The 20,744-nt window shown below is 38.2% G+C and overlaps 1 protein-coding gene and 1 pseudogene across 1 annotated transcript; both read right to left on the bottom strand.

The window, feature by feature from the left end:
* Positions 1 to 240: 240 nt before the first annotated feature.
* Positions 241 to 4,578, bottom strand: LOC148697048 (uncharacterized). Its single transcript, XM_088693433.1, has 3 exons — positions 2,807 to 4,578; positions 1,408 to 1,858; positions 241 to 1,035 (listed from the first exon to the last, which is right to left on the bottom strand). Exons 1-3 carry the CDS (start codon positions 4,576 to 4,578, stop codon positions 241 to 243), a joined length of 3,018 nt encoding a protein of 1,005 aa, XP_088549559.1.
* Positions 4,579 to 6,442: 1,864 nt separating this feature from the next.
* LOC137724990 (putative lipid-transfer protein DIR1 pseudogene) lies at positions 6,443 to 6,763 on the bottom strand (annotated as a pseudogene).
* Positions 6,764 to 20,744: the final 13,981 nt, after the last annotated feature.

Genomic DNA, 20,744 nt, shown 5'->3' with positions numbered 1-20,744 from the left:
AGAAGAGAAAAAACAAGGAACAAAAAACAATCTTCCTTCCTTGATTTACGCCTAATCACCTAACAACTAAAGCAAGGGCAGCAACTAGACTAACAACTAAAGCAAGGTCAGCAATCCCTTGAATTAGTGAGAATAACAGCCATACTCAAGTTGTTAGACAGCACCCCATGCATACATCCATGCTACCTACCAGCTATGGTAAATGATAGATAACTAGACTAGATCTTCCAATACTCCCCCTCAAGTTGGATTAAACGGGTCGATTGATCCAAGCTTGGACAAGAGGTGATGGAAAATAGCAAACGGTAATCCTTTTGTGAAGATATCTGCAAGTTGATCATAACTACGAATTAAGTGTGTATCAATGACCTTGGACTGCACTTGATTTCGAACATAATGGCAGTCAACTTCAATGTGTTTAGTTCGCTCATAGAAGACAGGATTTGATGCTATGTGCATCGTAGCTTGATTATCACAATAGAGAGACATAAGTTGTTGATGAGGAAACCCCAAGTCCAATAATAGATTTTTGAGCCAAATAAGTTCACAAGCAGTCGAAGCCATAGCACGGTATTCTACTTCTGCACTAGAGCGTGCAACCACACTTTCTTTCTTGCTCTTCCAAGTGACTAGGTTACCTCCTACGAAGGTGTAGAAACCAGTGATAGACTTGCGATCGAGAGCATTCCCCGCCCAATCTACATCTGTATATCTTGAGATATGAATGTGATTATTGTTGTGCATGAGAATCCCTCTACCAATGGAGCCCTTCAGATATCGAAGCACATGATGAACAATCTTCATGTGATCCATGCTTGGAGCATGCATAAATTGGCTAACAAGACTCACGGCATATGCTATATCAGGGCGAGTGATAGTTAGATAAATGAGTTTGCTGATCAATCTCTGATAGTATTCTATATTGGGAATGAGATCACCGTGAGATTGCAGCTTCAAGTTACTATTCAAAGGTGTACGAGCAGGTTTACAGTCTATCATGTTGGCCTCGCGAAGAAGATCAATAATATACTTGCGCTAATTTAGAAAACAACCCTTGTGAGAGTATGCCATCTCGATCCCTAGAAAATATTTAAGAATGCCGAGATCTTTTATAGCAAACTTGTGATTGAGATATCGTTTAAGAGCACTAATCTCTGACATATTATCACCTGTCACAATGAGATCATCAACGTAAATAAGCACCACAAGTTTACCCGATGTGCTTGAACGTACAAATAAGGAAGAATCAGCATTGCTCCGACAGAAACCAACTCTTTCTAGAACATGACTGAGCTTGGCATACCATGGACGTGGACTTTGCTTGAGACCATAAATGGATTTATGAAGTTTGCACACCATTTTTGGATTGTTTGATTGAGGATGACCTAAAGGCAGTTTCATGAAAACTTCTTCTTCAAGCTCACCATGTAGAAAAGCATTTTTAACATCCATTTGAAAAAGAGGCCATGCATTGTTAATGGCAATAGATAACAACACCTTGATAGTGTTCATCTTTGCCACATGAGCAAATGTCTCATTGTAATCCACTCCATAGGTTTGAGTAAATCCTCGAGCAAGCAAACGAGCCTTATTCCTTTCAATCGCACCATCTGAATGGAACTTGGTCTTGTATACCCAACGACTTCCCACAACCTTCTTTCCTTTGGGAAGTTTCACTATAGTCCAGGTGTTGTTTTCATGAAGAGCTTGAAGCTCTTTTGCCATAACAGCTCTCCACTCACTGTGTAGATTAGCTTCGTGAAAGCTTTGTGGTTCATAGGTTTCAGTAATTGCACTGAGGAATGCAGCAAAAAAGGATGGAATTTTGTTGTAATTAATAGCAGAAGTCAGGGTATACCTGGCATTGTAAGTTACATAATCATGTAACTTGGACGGAAGTTTCCTCTCACAGGGAGGATTTTGACGAACTGTGAGAGATTGAGTTGCTGGCAATTGAGCAGTTTCTTGGTTAGAAAGACTACTGGAGGGTTATGATGAGATAGGTTCTTCAGGGACCACATGTGGAGAGTTCTGTAGGTTGCAAGAATCAACCTCATTCAATACCTGGTCCCTTGATGCATCATCTTCACTTAGATATGGTATTGGGAACAAATCAAGCAAATTCTCCCCCTTTCTAGAATAGTTAAGAGGTTGAGTGAAGTAAGGTATGCTTTTTTTCAAATTTCACATCTCTTGAAACAACTATTTTCGTAGTTGTTAGATTGTAGCATTTGTAACCCTTTTGAGTGGATGAATAGCCTAGGAAAACACATTTGGCAGCCCTTGGATCTAGTTTGTCATGATTTGATGCTTGAATATGAATGAAGCATGTACATCCAAAAACTCTCAAATGGGATAGATTGATCCGTCTATCTTTCAAGACCTCATATGGTGATTTAAAGTTCAATATCTTACTAGGGAATCTGTTGATGAGATATGCAGCAGTAAGAATACCTTGGGAGTAAAAATTTTTTAGGCACATTCGAGTGAAACATAAGAGCTCTAGTTTTTTCAAGTAGATCTCTATTCTTCCTTTCTGCTACCCCGTTTTGTTGAGGTGTTCCAACACAACTAGTTTGATGTAATATACCATGTGTGCTTAGACAGTGAGATATGTTATGGGACTTATATTCGGAGCTATTATCTGATTGTAAAACATGAATCTTTGAAGCAAATTGTGTGTTTACAAGTCTATGAAAATCTTGAAAAACTTCCAGCACTTCAGTTTTAAATTTCAAAAGATACAACCAAGTGATCATTGTGAAATCATCCACAAAAGTTACAAAATATTTGTATCCGTCAGGACCTTAAGACTGGTCCCCAAACATTGGAATGCACGATTTCAAAAGGATTACTAGCACTAGACAAGAAGGAAGTGAAAGGTAATCTAGTGAACTTAGAGAAGTGACAAACATCACAGGAACTTGTAACTTTGCATAGGTTTGGAAACAAAAAAGACATAACTTTATCAGAAGGATGTACAAGTTGTCGGTGCCAAAGTTGTTGTTCTTGAACCAGGCTTGAAGTGACTTGGAAAACCTTGGGAAATTGGACATGCTTGGAAAGGTAGTAGAGGCCATTTAAGAAAAAACCTTCACCAATCGTCTTCTTGGTGGTGATATCCTGAAAAGCCACAGTTTTTGGGGAGAAAATAGCAAGACAGTTCAATGAGTTTGTGATTTTTCCAACAGATAAGAGCTGAAAAGGGAATGAGGGAACATAAAGAGCCTCAGACTCGTCACCACTAGAAATCAAATGTGTTTTCCCTCTCCCTACAATCATAGCACCCTTATCATTAGCACCTGACACTTGAGATGGACATGAGAGTTTTTCAAAATTATGCAGATTTGTAGACTTGTTAGTCATATGATCAGTAGCTCTTGAATCTATAATCCAATAATCATGCGCATTACCTACTTTGAGAGCAGTTAAGAAGGATTGTAAGATACCTGGAATATCTTGTTGTGTCACACCTTCATTTTCAGCCATAAAACCAACAAACTGCCCTAGTAGAGCAGCTTGTTTGTTGTCACCTTGACTAGTTGATCCTTCATTGTCTCCATGCCCTTGTTTCATGTGGAGGAAGGTAGCAAATTCATTTATCAGGATGGCTGGATTGGAGGTGAACTTCTGTGCTCCCCCGGTATGAGTGGTGGCGGTATGATTTGCCTTGTAGGATGAGTTGTGTGAACCCTTAGGGAAACCCTTGTTGTTGTCCCTAGAAAACTTGGGCCTTAGTTTAGGGTGGAGAATCCAACAATGATCTCGTGTATGTTCCCCAGTACCACAGTAGCTACATTTCACAATAGGTTTCTTTCCTTTGTAGCCCTTCTCTTCACTAGTTCTATGGTTAGAGAGATATACCCTAGCTTCTGGTATATTTGCCTTTAATTCCACAATCATGATTTTTCTACGAGTTTCTTCCCTTTGACTTGTGGCACACACACTTGAGAAGGAGGGAAGATCAAGATTCATGAGGACATGACTCCTGAGATCTTCGTATTCAGGACTTAAACTCGCAAGAAGTTGAAATATTTTGTCTTCCTCAGCTCTCTTGGTCATCACGGCAGTGTCAATGGTGTGTGGCCGATAGACATTCAACTCATTCCACATGGTGGTTAACTTCCCAAGGTGTTGCGCAAATGAGTTTCCTTCATGTTGTAGACTAGCAATATCCTTTTTTAACTGGAACACTCGAGCTGCATTATTCTGATTGCCATACATTTCTTTGAGATTTTTCCAAAGGATGCAGGAGGATTTAGCATAGCTGAAAATTTCTGCAATCTTTCGATCCATAGAATTGAGTAGCCATGACATGACCAACTGGTCCTTGCACAACCAATCATTGTAATCTGATGAGGACACATCAGGCGCTGGAATAACACCATTAAAATAACCAAGTTTCGATTGTCCTCCCAAGGCAAGAGTGACTGCTCTCTCCCGATGAAGATAATTGAACTCATTTAGTAAGACAGAAATGAGACGTTGATTTGGGTTGACATCAACATCTAAATGAAGTGAAGATGGTGCAACATGCGAGCTAACTTCTTCGCCATGCACTGAACTCTCTTCAGCCATGATAGAGAATCAGGAAAAGCTCACAGATTTCTCAAGAAACTACTCAGAAGCAGGTCGATTAGGATCATTGCTCTGATACCATATTGAAATTTAAAGGTGTATTTTCTATTATTATGACGAAACAAAGTACAAAGATAGCTCATATATATGAGCGTGGAAAGAAGAGAAAAAACAAGAAACAAAAAACAATCTTCCTTCCTTGATTTACGCGTAATCACCTAACAACTAAAGCAAAGGCAGCAACTAGACTAACAACTAAAGCAAGGTCAGCAACTAGACTAACAACTAAAGCAAGGTCAGCAATCCCTTGAATTAGTGAGAATGACAGCCATACTCAAGTTGTTAGACAGCACCCCATGCATACACCCATGCTACCTACCAGCTAGGGTAAATGACAGATAACTAGACTAGATCTTCTTCCAATAGATTACAAGTCTGCGTGGATTAAATAGTAGTTGAATCAGGACAAAACATGATCTACAGCAAGCGGTGCAGCATGGGCGTCTTCTGAGGATTCTTTGTTGGACTGGAATTCTATTTCTGCAACAGACGGAGACTGAATTGGAGTCGGTTTATCACTGACTTCTTAATTAATCTGCCCAGATTATGGTTAACTAACAAGATTACTGAAACTTGGATTTCTTTGGAAAACCTTTTTGTTAACTAATTGAAATGGAAAATCCATTCCATTGTTGGTCTGACTACAAAAACAAGGCTGGCTTATGACCAAACAAAATCATGTTGTTGGGTGTCAAAAGTACACCAATGGATGAGTTCCAAGAGAAAATCCCACGAAAAAAAAACCAGATCGACCGGCATAAACAGAAACTAAAAACTGAAAAAAGAATGAAAAAAGGGGATTGGATTGGATTTGTCTTAGATTGATGTCCGGAAAGTTACTAGTAAACGCGGTGTAAATTCAATAACAAACAAGGAAAAATACACGAAAAATCTGCATAAAAAACGAAAACACACAGGAGCTTTCAAGCTTTCAAGTTTTCAAGTTTACTTGTTGGCTACTTCGACTTCGTTTGTGTTTGTATACTCGTTACGCGAGCTGAAACCCTAAACTTTTGTTCCATTTCCTATTTCGTCCTTCAACTTTGTTGTTTTTCTTTATATGCGCCTCATGGACATGGTTATGAAGAATTTAGTAATGTGGTCTACTGTGCTTACATAATAGGACTCCTTTTGTTTTTTCACTTTTCTTCTTTACCACAGGTACACCACTATTGTATGTCCCATGCCAATTGGCATGGAACGCCCTGATGAAGGCTTTACTCATGTCGTAAAAGTCTTTCCCCTCTTTGACATGGTAGGTAAGTTTTGACTGTGACACGAATGCAATAGCGGATCAAGGCCAAACCCTAAGGGGTGTCAATTGACCCCCAAAATTTTATTTTTCTTTCAATAGATTTCAGTTGTTTTGGCCCTTTAATTCTTGGTATAATGTCTAAAAAAAAGCAACTAAGGGAAGTCAATGATGATTTAGTTTATAAAGTCCATTGGTGAGGTTTTGATGCTTATATATATGATGATTAAGTTGCGAGCTAAAAAACAAGAATTACTGGTTGAGTAACTTAAAAAATAATTTTTTGAATTGAAAAGCAAACGATAAACACCTACAGGGTCGGTATTTAAGTAATAAAGATAGTGGGACAATGATCCAAATAACAAAACAAAATTAGAATACATAATCCGAATAACAAAACACAATTAGATTAAGCTTGAGAAAACAAACACAATAACACAAACAATTAACTAAACAGAAGCGTACAAGATAGCCACAAAACCAACGAAAACAAATCAAAGAGGCTGCAGAAGAAAAATAAAGCAGATGGAAATATTATCATGCATGCATTTTTCAGCAACGGATGGGCTGGCCAAAGTTGCATTTAGCAGGAAGCTGCATGGCAAGGTTTGGGTCGATTCCATAGGCACTGAGAAAGTTTGAGTACTTCTTGAAAAGGCAAAGGCATCCGAAGTCGGCATATGAAAGAGCCGTGCAACACAGAGCTGACGGAGGCTGGGGGTTTGCTCCGTTCACTGAAGGGGCGCATGCATTCAAACCCTCTTTCGTCATTCGGCAAAAACTCTGGTCGCTGTTGGCCATCAAGGTGTCGGAGCCAATGGCTACTGCCAAGAACAATGCCACAATAACAAGCAGCTTTCTGTATGCTTCCATGTTTCTCTCTCACCTTCTCTCTCACTAATATTGTCTTTGGTTTCTTGTTGTATTGATGAACCATGTGAAAGATGTCTTTGGGGTTTGGCTTTTATATAGCTAGCAAGCAAAGGTACGGGTATGGTGGGTTGTCTTAACTCTTGCCCGCTTGTAATTATATATATATATATATATATATATATTGGTGGTGCTAGTTGTGATTCATTGCTCATTTTTGGTTGGCACTCTCTGAGGGTTATTTTGAGACACATTATTGACATTCTAAAAAAGTTATTCGACACTCTAAATATATAGAAATATAAGAAGAAAAATACACTTGAGAAGAGTGCAAAATGATTTTTTTGTAGTGTCCATAACAGCACCCTCTATTTTCTATGTTGATATTATACTTTTTGCAAGGATGTCCTCTAAAGTAAAATTTTTTAGCTCAAGTGGTTAAAAACATTTACTTCCTACACTCGATCTTTTGTATTCGTGACTCTTCCCATTATAATTCATTAGCAGCATGCATGCATTCATTAGCATTACAGTGTTAGAACTCGTGACAAAGAATTGGCGTATTGAGAGTACTGCATGGTGTGGGCTGTACAGATCACGGAGGTGCATTGGTGGTTGGTCGTTTCTGGGAAATATTATCCAAATTAACGAATTGTTTACAACTAATTAAGGAATGTGATTGCTAATTTGGTGACATGCATGTGACCCTTCGTATCCTTTTGTTGTTTTTATATTGGGTTAATTACACTAACACCCCTTAAGGTTTATCGAGTTTTCACAAAACCACCTCACATTTGAAACATTACACTAACACCTCCTCACGTTTTAATTCACTTTCACATAACCCCTTCAGTCAAAATTTTGCTAATAAATGGACAACTTTACCCTTGTAACTAATTAATTAAATAATAATGAAATATATTAGAAAAAAAATATTAAAAATAAATAAATTAAACATTAAAAAATAAATTAAAATTTTAAAATGAAATAAATCAAATGCAAACCTTTATCAAGTTACTGTTAGTAAAAACATCAGGCTGGCATTACGGAAAAGTCTTCATCGGGTTAAGAATAGAACATGCTTCATCAGTCAGATTGTTCAGACAAGGATGAAAATTTTCTCAATTTTTCTTTAGATTAAGGGGAAAAACCTCAAGAGCATAAAGACACTACTTCTTCTCCATGACGTCGGACAGGGCCTCGATGACAGTGTTTTATTCTTCACATTTTTCAAAGAGGAATGAGCGGAGATGAAGCGGAAGGAGCGAAGGTTGCGGAAGGAGCGAAGGTTTTTTTGTAAGTCACCGGAGTTGATGTATCTGAGACGCCCAGGAACTCACCTCTCTCCCAGTGGAGTTTTTGTTGAGAGGAAGAAGATGCGGGATGAGAAAGGAAGAGAATGAGAGAGATTGAAGAAGCCATGGATGGCTTTGGCCTGCAAAATTGTTAAAGCAGTGACGGGGTAGTGAGTAATGAGGGAGGGGCAGGGGAGAGGAAAAGGATGAAGGTGGCAATGGTGGGACAACGAGAAAGGAAAACGGCGGGGAGTGGAATTGGGGAAGGGGTTTAGGTTTACTCTTTTTTTTTTCCTTTTCTATTTTTAAGTTTTTAATTTATTCTTTTAATGTTTAATTAAAATTTTCAATGTTTAATTCATTTTTAATGTGTTTTACTAATATATTTCTATTTAATTAATTAGTTATAAGGGTAAAGTTGTCATTTTATTAGTAGAACTTTGACTGAAGGGGTTATTTGAAAGTGAATTAAAACGTGAGGAGGTGCTAGTGTAATGTCTCAAATGTGAGGGGATTTTGTGAAAACTCGATAAACCTCAGGGTATGTTAATGTAATTAACCCTTTCTATATTTGATGCTTCCCTTCTTGATGGGGATGGAGGTGGAATTCATTAATTAACAGGAGTTTATAGGAAAATAAGGGCTGGTTTGGTATTGCTGTGCTTTGAAAAAAAACTACTTCTTTTGTGCTGTGAGAATAAGCAGCTGTGGAATAAAGCAGCAGAGTGTTTGGTAAACTTTTTTGTACAAGTGCTTTTGAAAAAAAAAGCAGTATTATAATGTTTGGTAAACTTTTATGTAAAATAGATGTGAAAAAAAGCCGGTTTTTCAAAGCTGGGTTTTGCAGCTTCTTGTTTTTGGCTTTTTTTCACCCAAAACTGTGAAAAAAAGCTGAAGCTGAATGTTTACCAAACACAAAAACAGCTCCCAACTTTTTTTATACCAGTTTTTTTTTTTTCTTTTCAGAATCACCTCAATACCAAACCAGGCCTAAGATTATCGTTAATGAAAAATGCAAAATGTCTTCAATAGACGAGATATAAGCTGGGAATTATAAATAAAGATTCTATATTTACATATCCCCTTTTTAAAGTAGAATGCAGTCCATCCCAAACCAGGCAATACCAATGCCAATATGACTGAAAAATGTTAGGGAGATCGTTGGATATTAGTTATATGTGTCAATTACTAGACCACGACATGGTACATTAACTTACTATATCCAATTCAAAGTCATTCAATTTGAAGTGGGACCGTTTCAATAGCAATATTCAAATTGCTTAGTCTCATATATTTCAATTACCCTAAGTAAATCACCTTTCTCTTCTCCTCTATTGATTCATCATTTTCTTTCAAGTGTTATTACATTCTAGTGTGTCATTACAAGGATCATAGGTTATTGCATCCTAAAACTTAGTGTGGTAGCAAATTTCCACCGTCTTCGATCTTCACGAAAATGTATTCACAAAACAATCAACACTGTTGATTAAAGATCTAAGCCTCACGCGCCCACGAGGTATTGGGATTTGTTTTAGGGGGGTGGGGGGGGGGGGGGGGGAGGGGAGGGAGTTAGGCCAATGGATCTCCGATGTCAAGAGTGAGTGTTTAGGGCTTTTAGGTGTAGCAAAAGCTTACTGAAATTTGGTAGAGATAGAGGTATTTATAGACGGAGAGTGTTGGCCATAGTGTTAGAGTTTTTCCCTACACTAGCAGCATCCTATTGGTCAAGGTGTGAGGAAAGAATATTCCCAAGATATCAATTAATAAACAATCTTTGGGATAATGGTAGAAGTATCATTAATTGATTGAAATAAGGATTACTTACTTGATGGAGTCAATCTTCAATTTATAATGTATTAAAGATAGGATTTGGTGATTAATCCCTATCTTTAATGTCTTTGATGTTTCCTTGCCACGGGCAATCGTGGGCAGCTGATTAGACTTCTAGGGATGCTAAGCAGTGCGTGAGAGTATTTGAGAGCCCTGCCTATTTAATGAGGGCAATCTTGTCTTTCTAAAGAAAAGGTCCACGTGTCATTTCCAAAATTTATGGGATTATTTTTTGATGCACAAATGCCCCCACACCTACTGGACTGTATTAAAAAAAAAGGACAATAGGTGTACTAAGCTGCTTAGGTGTGTAAAGAGTTATTTACCAATTTGATGTAGATGTCCTTCTTTGACTTGGAGATAGATTCTTCAAAGAAAGGGAAACCAAATTGCCACCAATACCCATTTAAATGTGCCTTAAGTAAGGGATTAAATAAATTTGGAGAAATTTTTTTATCCCTACAAGAAAGAGAGAAAAGTAAGATGAAATTTATTCCTCCTCTATCAGCCTTCTTCGCTTGCCCTTGCAAAGAATAGCTTCTCGTTGTTCTTCGTCTTTTCTGCCCCGCACCAAGGTAAGAAAAAAATTTAATTTTTCTTCTTCTTAATTTTCTGGAGCCTCAGGGCTTGAAAAATTGGCTCAGGAGGGCCGAGGATGGTGACTAGGTAGCCACGGGTCTACTATGTGAATTGGGCAGCTCGGGGAGCTGTTGTAATGGGGCGCTAGGGCGTTGAGCAGGGCGAGCCACTCACTCAAGCCCTTTATGACCTTGTGCCTGGTGCAGGCTAGGCGTAGAGATGAATGTCCTTGGGATATGAGGACTGATTGGAGGGAGAGAGAGATGTAGGGCGGCATCTCTCCTACTGGTGAGTTGGGCCGAGAGGCTCTTGGACCTCGCTAGGGCACCTGCGCGGTGGAAAAGAGAAGAAAGGGTGTCAACCCTCTTGGGCCACTAGAAGGATGGGCCTAACGTGCTGGTGGTAGGCTCTTGTGGTCCTTCATATATATACACAAGAACAATGAATATCCCCTGCCTTCCTATCATCAAGGCGGTTCCTCTGGCAAAGTGGGTTACAAGGCTGCTCAGGTCAAGATCAATTCAGTGAGTTGTTTCAAGATTTCCTTGAGACATATAAGCATAAAATTCCGTCAAGGGTTTGCGTCAAGTTGATGAAGAATGACAAAGAGCATGAACCATGCAGTGAGGTTGCCAAAGCTAGGAAGATAACTATCAAATTCCACCCATAAAACTTTGGGCTGGGGGTTCACATTTCCAATGTCGTGCCTCTTCCATGAGGTGATCTGCTTCATGAAGTGTGCGCTTGCTCAATGCTCCCCAAATGCAGTTCACATAATGGTGGGGTTCTCGAACTTGAGCAAATTCTTTGATATAGCCTTGACCATTAATGAGTTATGCTACTTCTTTGACATCGGCCACAAGGAAAATGTGGGGCTGCTGAGGTATTGCTATAGGTTGTTTGATGCATCTTGCAAAGGTGGTCATGAGTGGGCGAGAGATACCTTGGAGGTTAGCGATGAGTGGGAGTCTGATTCTTCACCTGAGACGCGCCTCTTGATTGAGTTCATTAGTGGTAAGTAAACTGCTTCCATTTTAGGTATGCTTCGAATTTTTGTTAAGCTGCCATTGACTTCAATTTATTGATCGTCCTCCTTAACTTGTGTAGATTCGCAATTTGGCTCAACTCCAAGAACTTCGGCAGATATGAAGAAAGTGCACATTGCTCTGGGCATTCCTACTGCTTACAATGAGTGGAGTTGGTTGCTTAGTCCTCTTCATTGGGAGAAAGGTAGACTGCCGCCGAGGGAAGAGATTAAGTGGATCAAAGAGGAAACGCTTGCTCGTCTGATTGTAGCCGTGGAGATTGCTGCCAATGAAAGTGGAAAGAAAAGACCTTCATTACCTACTCGAGAGTCGTTGATTGAGAAAAATGTAAGGACTTCTTCTGCTGCTAAAAATCTTGTCATTGATTTGACTTCTCCCAAGGCGAAGAGTAGGAAGGTGGATTTTGCTGCTAAGGTAGCGCTAGGGCTTGTACCTTCCACTGCTAAGACAGATCCATTTGTTGAGAATGAGAAGTCTACTCGCAATGGGCAGTTGTGAGAAGTCCATCGAATCCGTTTCTGAAAGTTCCTTGAAAATTTTGATTTGCTGAAGGCTGACGTGCTTGAGGATCGATGCATGCGCCAAGTTTGTTGGTAGCATTGGGTAAGTAATTCTCTCATATTCTTTTGCAAAGCGTCCTGCCTACTCGAGAAGGTCTTCCCTACATACTATTGTTCATAAGATTTTGATCTTAGTAGCTGAGTTCATGCACGTTGATCATGATGCTACTAAAGCTACTAAAGAGGTCAAGGTGGCAACGACTACTTAGCTTCGCTCGACTACTAAAAAGATTGAAAAACTTGAATCTGAACTCACCCCTATTTCTGTGCAACTAGAAGCCGTTCACCAAGAAGTTGGAAATTTGAAGGTTAGGCTTAGTGCTACTCAAACAATGTTGGAAGTTGCAGAAAAGGAAATTGACTTCCACTTCCCAAAGATTCTTGACCTTGAGCGTGTCAATTCTGAACTTCAATTTGCCTACTTTGCCAAAGATGATGCTCTTATTTCCACGCACGATGAGGTGAATGAGTAGCTAAAAAAATGAGAAAATTAGCCACGAAGTTTCACTTACTTCCTATCAAGCTAATTTCTACAAGCTTGGCTATGTAGACAATCTCCAAGGCAGGTCGTCAGATTATGCATTTTCCAAGAAAGACTTCGAGACTTACTTCATTTCTCTAGACGATTTGCTTAACTTCTCATTTGAAGTTGCCTTTGGTGGACCAATTGAGGGTTAGAGTGTTTAGGCAGAGGCGATTGAAGATGAAGTAGTGGAAACTATGGTTGCTGAGGGTGGTGCAGCTACTCAAGGTGTGGCAGCTGAGGATTTAGTGATCGTTCTAGCTGCTGATGAATAGTCTTCTTAATTAGACTTAGGTATTTTCTTCTTTTCCTTTTTCTTTGCTTTATTTGAACTTTGTTTGCTTTCGAGTAGTTTATCAATTTGTTAGAAAATTAATAAACCGCTTTCCTTGTTTTACTTCACATTCACAATTTCGCCTTGTTTTGGCTTATAGATTTCATATAGCTACTAGTTGTAGGATCGTCGGTCAGGCGTCTTATAGAAGTAGATGGACCCGCATGATGACTTGAGGTGTTAGCACTGGCCTTCAGAGGTGCCTAAGCATGAGCCTTAGCCTTCCAAGGTGTTGATTCCCCAATCCTTTGAGCTACATGCAGAATCACAACTTAATAAAGTTTCGAGGACACGAAACTCACTAGCCAATTTCACCATAGGCATGTTGTCATGCGAATCTTTCATGCCCAGGGATCCTGCACTTAGCGTGCTGTCATGTGACTAGTATTACAACACTTTAGGAGTCGAGTTATGTTCATAAAAATGCACAATCAATATCAATCTTCTTCCACAACAAAAAGAATTCCAGTTTTTCTTGCAAAAACACATACCCATCTCGTTTGCATATTAAACCTCCAAGCAAAAGCTAGGAAGAAAGTAGTAGATCCAATGAAAAAAAAAAAACTTATAAAAATTCTAGAAAAGGAAAAGAAAGTCTCAATAGCATAATTAAGAACTACGCCCTCAAAACTATTATTTTACTATATATTTTCTTTTCCTTCACTTTCCCATCAATCAAACAAACCCTGAATTGGTTAAACATAAAAGAAAAATGAAAATTTCAATTGAGAGCAAAATACTAATCATTCCAGAACAAGGTTGAAACACTTAAAAATCACATTTGATTAAAAGAATGAGATTGCTAGAAACCAAACCCCCAAAATCACACACCTCCGTTTCTGTCGATTCTAAGCCTCTTTCTCTGTACACCCTCTATCGCTCTTAATGAATCAAAACCCCCAAATCCAATTCAATCTCTTACAGAATCCATAACATGATCAAAATTAAAAAATCCAACAAAAAACACTTTATTTTTGATATTTTTAAATAGAACAAAACAAAACCCTTTGTCAGGGCCGGCCCAGGCCTAATGAGGGTTGGGCGATCATCCGGGGCTCAAAACAATTAGGAGCACCAAAATTATTAGGGTGGTATATTATATATGTTTTCATAATAGTATAAATTTATAAAAATTGGTTAAATAATCAAGAAGTTTAGCTAGAATTGGTGGTTTATGTTGGTCAAAATTTATGAGGAGCTCTTAGGTTCAAAACACTATGTGCGTTTATTTACTGTCCAATTTTTACAAAACCAGAAAAGTGGTGGTTTATGTTGTTTAAAATTAATGAGGGTGTCGTGGATTCAAATGCTATGTTTGTTTTTTTACTTTCCAATTTGTATGAATTTCTTTTCATAAGAGTATAAATTTATAAAATTCGGTTAAATAACCAAGTTGTTTAACAATGAGCATTGGTTTTTGTTGTTTGAAATTAACAAGAGGTCTTGAGTTTGAAATGCTATGTCCACATTTATTCTTTCCAATTTTTACAAATTTCTATTTTGTTATTGTTAGTTTCTTTTTAATTACTGGCTAATAGTTATGTTGGTTGCAATTTTTAAACAATAATTTCAATTCAAGTCTAACCTTCAACAAAGAGTAATGTGAAACACCCTGACCCAGATTGTCCACATGAACACCTGAATTGCAATGTGTTGGCCGACACCAGGAAGGTGACGAAGCCATAAAACTATAGTGATGTGGAAAATGTGAATAAATTAAAACCTAAAAGTGACTAATTTATAGTGTGCATGTGAACGGGATTGAACCCATATCACACGAGTGATGTTAGAGTATAGATAAATTATAGTAAAAGAAGATTAAGGACATTTCTATCGAAAGGAGAAGTTGCCTACACAACAGCTTTTACCAACAATCCTCGTCGTCACGAAACCTCTGCCACTAAAATCCTGGAGGGGCGAAAAATAAGGGTGAGTGGACTTGAAAATAAAGCTTTGTAAAACCTTTTCAAAAAGTGTAAACCCCTCGCTGTAAAACAAGTATATGGTTTCCCAAAAATATTATAATAATAGTATGTAATAGGTACCCTGCAGCACAAGTGAGCTAAAGGATATAAGCACAACAACAAGGTATCTCAACACCAAATCTCAATTCGTTATTATAAGAAATCAATGCTCATTAATTTATGTAGGCATACAAGTCCATTGTAGAGATATTCAAACAATAGAATAGGCTCGGTGTAGCTTTTACATTGTAGTACTACATCACGTGAGTTGCGCTAGTCGCATCACAAATGAGTCCAAAACATCACACAAAAGGATAGGCTGCCACCTAACTCTGGATCCAAAGCGAATGTAAACTACACACGAAGCTGGTCCTTGGCCCAAGAGAGTACAAATAACTAAGAGACACCGTGCAAACATGTAATAATGAGCAGATAAAATGCAAGGGTGTCATGCCACAAGTTTATGCTCCCAAATAATATTAAAAACATAGAGTGTATGAAAAGTCTATTTGTAAAGCTAAATATAGGATGTCACATCATAGTATATAAAAGTTGTTGGGAAAAATCACATACACATACATACACACACACACATAAAAACCAAAAGACCCACTCATAGATACATGGAGGTCGTAACCGTCCAACTATGCTGCCCGCGGCACTCCACTGGGTGGTCCTCTCCTATATGGGAAATTACTACACTAATCACTAACTAATAATAATTAATGTAATAAACCTAATTTCCTTTAGTTTGTTTAAGACTAGAATTTTTGTCGGAAACTCCTACAACTTGCCGAAATCAACAAGGTTTTGCCGGGCTTGGCATGGAAAATCCTACAACTTGCCGAAAAACATGGTGGGTTAGATATTCATCCTTTAAACATACAGAAACGTACACCCATGCTAGTAAAACGTGCTAGAAGACTCAAGGCAGAGCTTGAGGGTGGAAATCTTGAACTTACTATGGCCGGAGAAGTTTTAATTCGCCGGAATTTGTCAAACGCTGAAACAGGAACCGTGTTTTCGTCTGAATTTGGCACCACCAAGGAGTTGCATAGCGTCCTAGGTAATTTTTCGGAGAATTTTGGAGGTGTTGGTTGAACTTTAGAGTGGTGGTTGTGGTGATGTTCACCGAGAGAGAAAGAGGGATGAGAGAGCTATGGGAGAGAGAGAGAGAGAGAGAGGGAGAGAGATAAAGAATTTGAGAGGTGCGGGATAGCTGAGTGTGTATCGAGAGATGTGAGTGAATAATGAAGTGAAAAGGGAGAGAGTGAGAAATGTGACGTGAAAGAGGGGAGAGGAACTAATTGTGGGTGGAGTAGGATTTTAAAGCCATTAATTATTGTTTTATGCCACTTGCCTCTACTAAATTAATTGAATACACACATGCAAGCATTCACATTACACGAATGCTCATATCGGCAAACATCAACATAAAAATAAAACTATTATTTAACTTCAACTTGCAATTCACTTCAATTTCCACCAGAAACAAAAGCATGTCTTCCAACTGCACAAAGACTACTCAGACGCTTAATAAAATTCCAGCAAGGGTGGACGTTGCACGAGGGAAATTTTCAAGTTTTGGATTTGCCTTGGGTATTTTTACACAGTTTCAAATATAATTTGTTCATTATAATTTTGAATTGAGTTTCATTTGCGGCCACGTGTTTGTAAAAATGAGTATTATTCAGAAATAGTAAAATAATAGTGAAAAAGTGAAAGGAAAATTGAGGTTCACGTGGAAGGCCAACGTGGCATCACAGGGGCATTTTGATAATTCCACTACTACAGAGAATAAAATACTATAAATCTCAGAACGGGGTGTCACAATCTACCTCAAAAAAAATTCATCCTTGAAATTAAAAACAACATAACTTAATCAAAGAAGTAGTGTATGTGGTTTTTTTTTTTTTTTTTTTTTTTTTTTTTTTTTTTTTTTTGGGTCAAGCCAAAACAATAATTAATTAGGCACAAGATCAAATTAATAAAATACTACCGGAGACGGGCCTACTTGCCCACTTGCTTAATGAACCCAACGAATAGGCCATCAATATCACAGTCTGCAACCTACAATACTGACAACCAACTATTGTCTCGATAAACAAGTAATGGAATCCCAAGGGTGCAAAATTATTATTTTGCCTCTCATTGGGAAGAGTGCATAAATCATCCGATTTACGCATCGTTTGCACTCGTGAGTATGTAAGAACACGTACTACTTAGAAAGACGTGAAAAGGAACAAAGAGTAATAAGGACCCAAATGTCCACGTAGGATTTCCACTTAGTTGACCAGGTGCGTTTCATAATTTTCTAGCATTAGGGAATAAAATAAAAATAAATGTGGGACATGATTCTGCTAAGTGGTCTAGAGGGTGTCCTCGTGGACAGATAGAAGATGGGCACCCTAGTAAGTTGATCGACTATCATCAAAACATCATCATAGTTTCCACGTGTATGAGATGACTCGTACATGAAATTCATGGTGATATTCTCTTATATCCATCTAGATATACGGAGTGACTATAACAACTTAAATGGTTTCTTTCTTCCTTCTTTAACTAGTTGACAAATCAAGTTCTTGCTTAATGCCTAAGTAATCTCCTTTTTCAACATTTCCTGATGATCAATAAGTAACGTCACATTAATACTCATGAGTTGTAATTGAAATGAGATATAATGATTGAGTCCTTTATATGTTTTTCTGTCGAGGTCATCAGCAACTACGTTTGTGTAACAGGGGTAGTACACAATGGTGCAATCGTTGATGTTGATTAATTTCCTCCATCGATGACGTCTGCAATCAAGCTCTTTCTAAATGAAGATGTATTTGAAGGGTTTAAGGGAGTCGATGAAGATTTTGGCATGTTTCTCCATAGAAAAACCGACATCAAGTTTTTAGTGTAAAGAAAGCAATTGTCAACTCTAAGTTGTAGGTAAGATAGTCATTTCATGTGGCTTTAGTTGTCATAAGGTATAAGCGATTACCCTACCATGCTGCATCAGTATGCAACCAAATCATTCAGCTAAGTGGCACTGTAGATTTTGAAATTATTGATGTCATTTAGAAGTGTAAGAACAATAGTCGAAATGAGAGAACACCTTAATTGTCAGAAACTTATTCACATTCACGTCTAAAGGGAAACTAACTTATTTCTTGGTCAACTTTGTAAGGAATAAGGCTACGGCAGAGAAAGTTAGCACATATCGTCAGTGGTAATTGACAAGACTAAGGATACCTAAAAATATTTTGCAAAACCTTGTGGGGGTTTTCAATTTTCTACAACTGCAACATTTTTGGGGATTGACAAGAATGTCATATGTTGAGATCACAACTACCAAAAAGGCACATGATTTAAACAAAACTAGAATTTGGGGAATTTAGTGTAAAGTTGATTCTCTTTGAAATTGCTCAGATCAAATCATTGGTACTTAGAAAGTTTGACTTCACTATTTGTGTAACAAGGAAGTTCTCGATAAGGTTATCACGAATCTCTTGGGATATGGGCAAAATGCACGGTCTGTCAGGTTCATGAACAATATTGGAGCATTTGTCAACCCGCATGACATCACAAGGAACTCATAATGATCATATCGAGTCCTAAATGCAGTCTTAGGAATATCATCATTTCTAATCTTCAGCTGGTCGCAACCAAACTTCAAATCAATCTCGAAGAAAGCTCAGGTTTTATAGAGTTAGTCTGAGAGATCATCGATTTAAGACAGGATTAATTGTTTTTAATCGTCACCCAATTGAATTGTTAGTAAATAATGTACAATCTTAAGATTCAGTCTTTGTTTTTCATGAATGGAGGCAGAGGTCTCTATGGTGAATGTTCAAGGAAAATAGGTGTTATACTTGAACGTAGATCAATGGTGTCTCACACATCTCAATCTAGTGGTATCACAAGTAGATATTCAGGAATGCCGTTAGGAATTTAGTTTGACCAGGTTCATAATTCCAACTGTACCGGATTGTCATCTTCCTCTACAACACATGCTAATAAGCCTTCATAACTTTTCTCAAAAAAAACGTTTCGCCTTTACAGTAGGGATTAACTCGTGCTTCAGACTATGAGGCTTACATGTGAGGTGGCCACAACGATGACAAGTCGTCGGAAAAATGACCATTTTCGGTCGATGCTCCACCAAAAATATAATAATACAATAGAGCCATCTATTGAATTACATGGAAATCCACTATATCCAACAAAATAAGATTAACTGGCATTAATGGGTTGGTAATGAAAACAGTGCAACCACTGCATTCACGCATGACATAACAGATTTTCCTTATGGCATTGGAATTGTCAATACATACTTGACTAAGGTACCATGTGATTCACGTATTTGAATAAACAAGGGTAATATGATTGACTGGTAATTAACGTCGCTTACACGATTACGGGCTTGCTACTCTCTTGCATGGCTTGCTCCTAAGTTTTTACGATTGTGGTTTCGTTGGCCCTTATTGTCTTGATAAATATGTATGTCGGTGGTGCCGCAACCTAACGTTCCTATGGTATTCTAGTAATGTCTACCTTCATGACACTGTAAACCAATGTCCTGGCAATGAGGTATGATAACTATATATCACAGTGTATTTTCAATATAAAGAAATCATACCGCCTGGATATTGGTTCATAACTCCCGAATACAGGATAGTCTCGTTCTGGTGGCAATTAGCGTCACCTAGGCTGGCTACTACCTATGGCATGGTCAAAAGAGTAAGTAAGATTTTCTAGGAATGATGCTCATGTGAGGTGATTTTGTCACTTTTGGTTACACTGACTACTGCTTTTGGTATGTAATCATGGAAACTAGTGTTTGTGAAACTACCCTAAGCTCGGGAATGGGAATTGTGGTTAACTTTACCTTAAAATGGGATTTATCAAAATTTGATCTTCCTTCTGAAGATCTCGAATCATAGCTGCTATGTTTGAACGATTGACATTGTCGGGGAAAAAATGTGAATATTCTTTCGTTAAGAGCAACCACTTCTGACACTAACATAGTCATTCGAGACATTTTCGAAACTTCGAGGTGAAGCAAAACCTCGAGGAAATTCTAGGAAGTGGCACATTAAATAAAGACTGTCAAGGATGAGAGGGCATGTGGTTTCCTAACAAAGAAGGGTGGATAACGATGGTTGGATTGTAGTTGGAAATGAGCGATAAATTTCAATGATACACAATTATCGATACGTCTACCCTGCTTCAGAGTCAACAAAACGTCTTCAATTCAAGTGTTTCCTAGGCAAAGAGGTTCTTCACTTAAAAATCTAATGGCAATCGCCAAAGCATCCTTCTAAAAGGTCAGTAATTCGTAGAAAATTGTTAGCAATAGTCGTTCCAAGTTGCCTAAAAGTTATGAAAAGTTGGCAAATTTTGTGTTCGACAAGGTGGCATAATTATGAAGTTAGAATTCAAGAACTGAGAATGCTTACATCACATGTGTGATGATTGCGATACTGCCTAACCGATGTTCTAATACCAAATTGACACATCCCGACTGGGATTGTCCACCTGAACACCCGAATCCCGATGTGTTGGATGGCACCAGGAAGGTGACGAAGCCATAAAGTGTAGTGATGTGGAAAATATGAATAAATTAAAACCTAAAAGTGACTAATTTAGAGTGCGCATGTGAACGGGATTGAACCCATTATCACACAAGTGATGTTAGAGCATAGATAAATTGCAGTAAAAAAAGAGTAAGGACATTTATACCGAAAGGAGAAGTCTCCTACATAGTAGCTTTTACCAACAATCCTCGTCATCACGAAACCTCTGTCCCTAAAATCCTGGAGGGGCGAAAAACAAGGGTGAGTGGACATGAAAATAAAGCTTTGT

The sequence above is a fragment of the Pyrus communis genome, chromosome 5 (assembly GCF_041283825.1).
Source record: "Pyrus communis isolate YQ-2024b chromosome 5, ASM4128382v1, whole genome shotgun sequence".
In the NCBI taxonomy this organism is placed as follows: domain Eukaryota; kingdom Viridiplantae; phylum Streptophyta; class Magnoliopsida; order Rosales; family Rosaceae; genus Pyrus; species Pyrus communis.
This window is presented reverse-complemented; position numbering and strand designations above follow the sequence as displayed.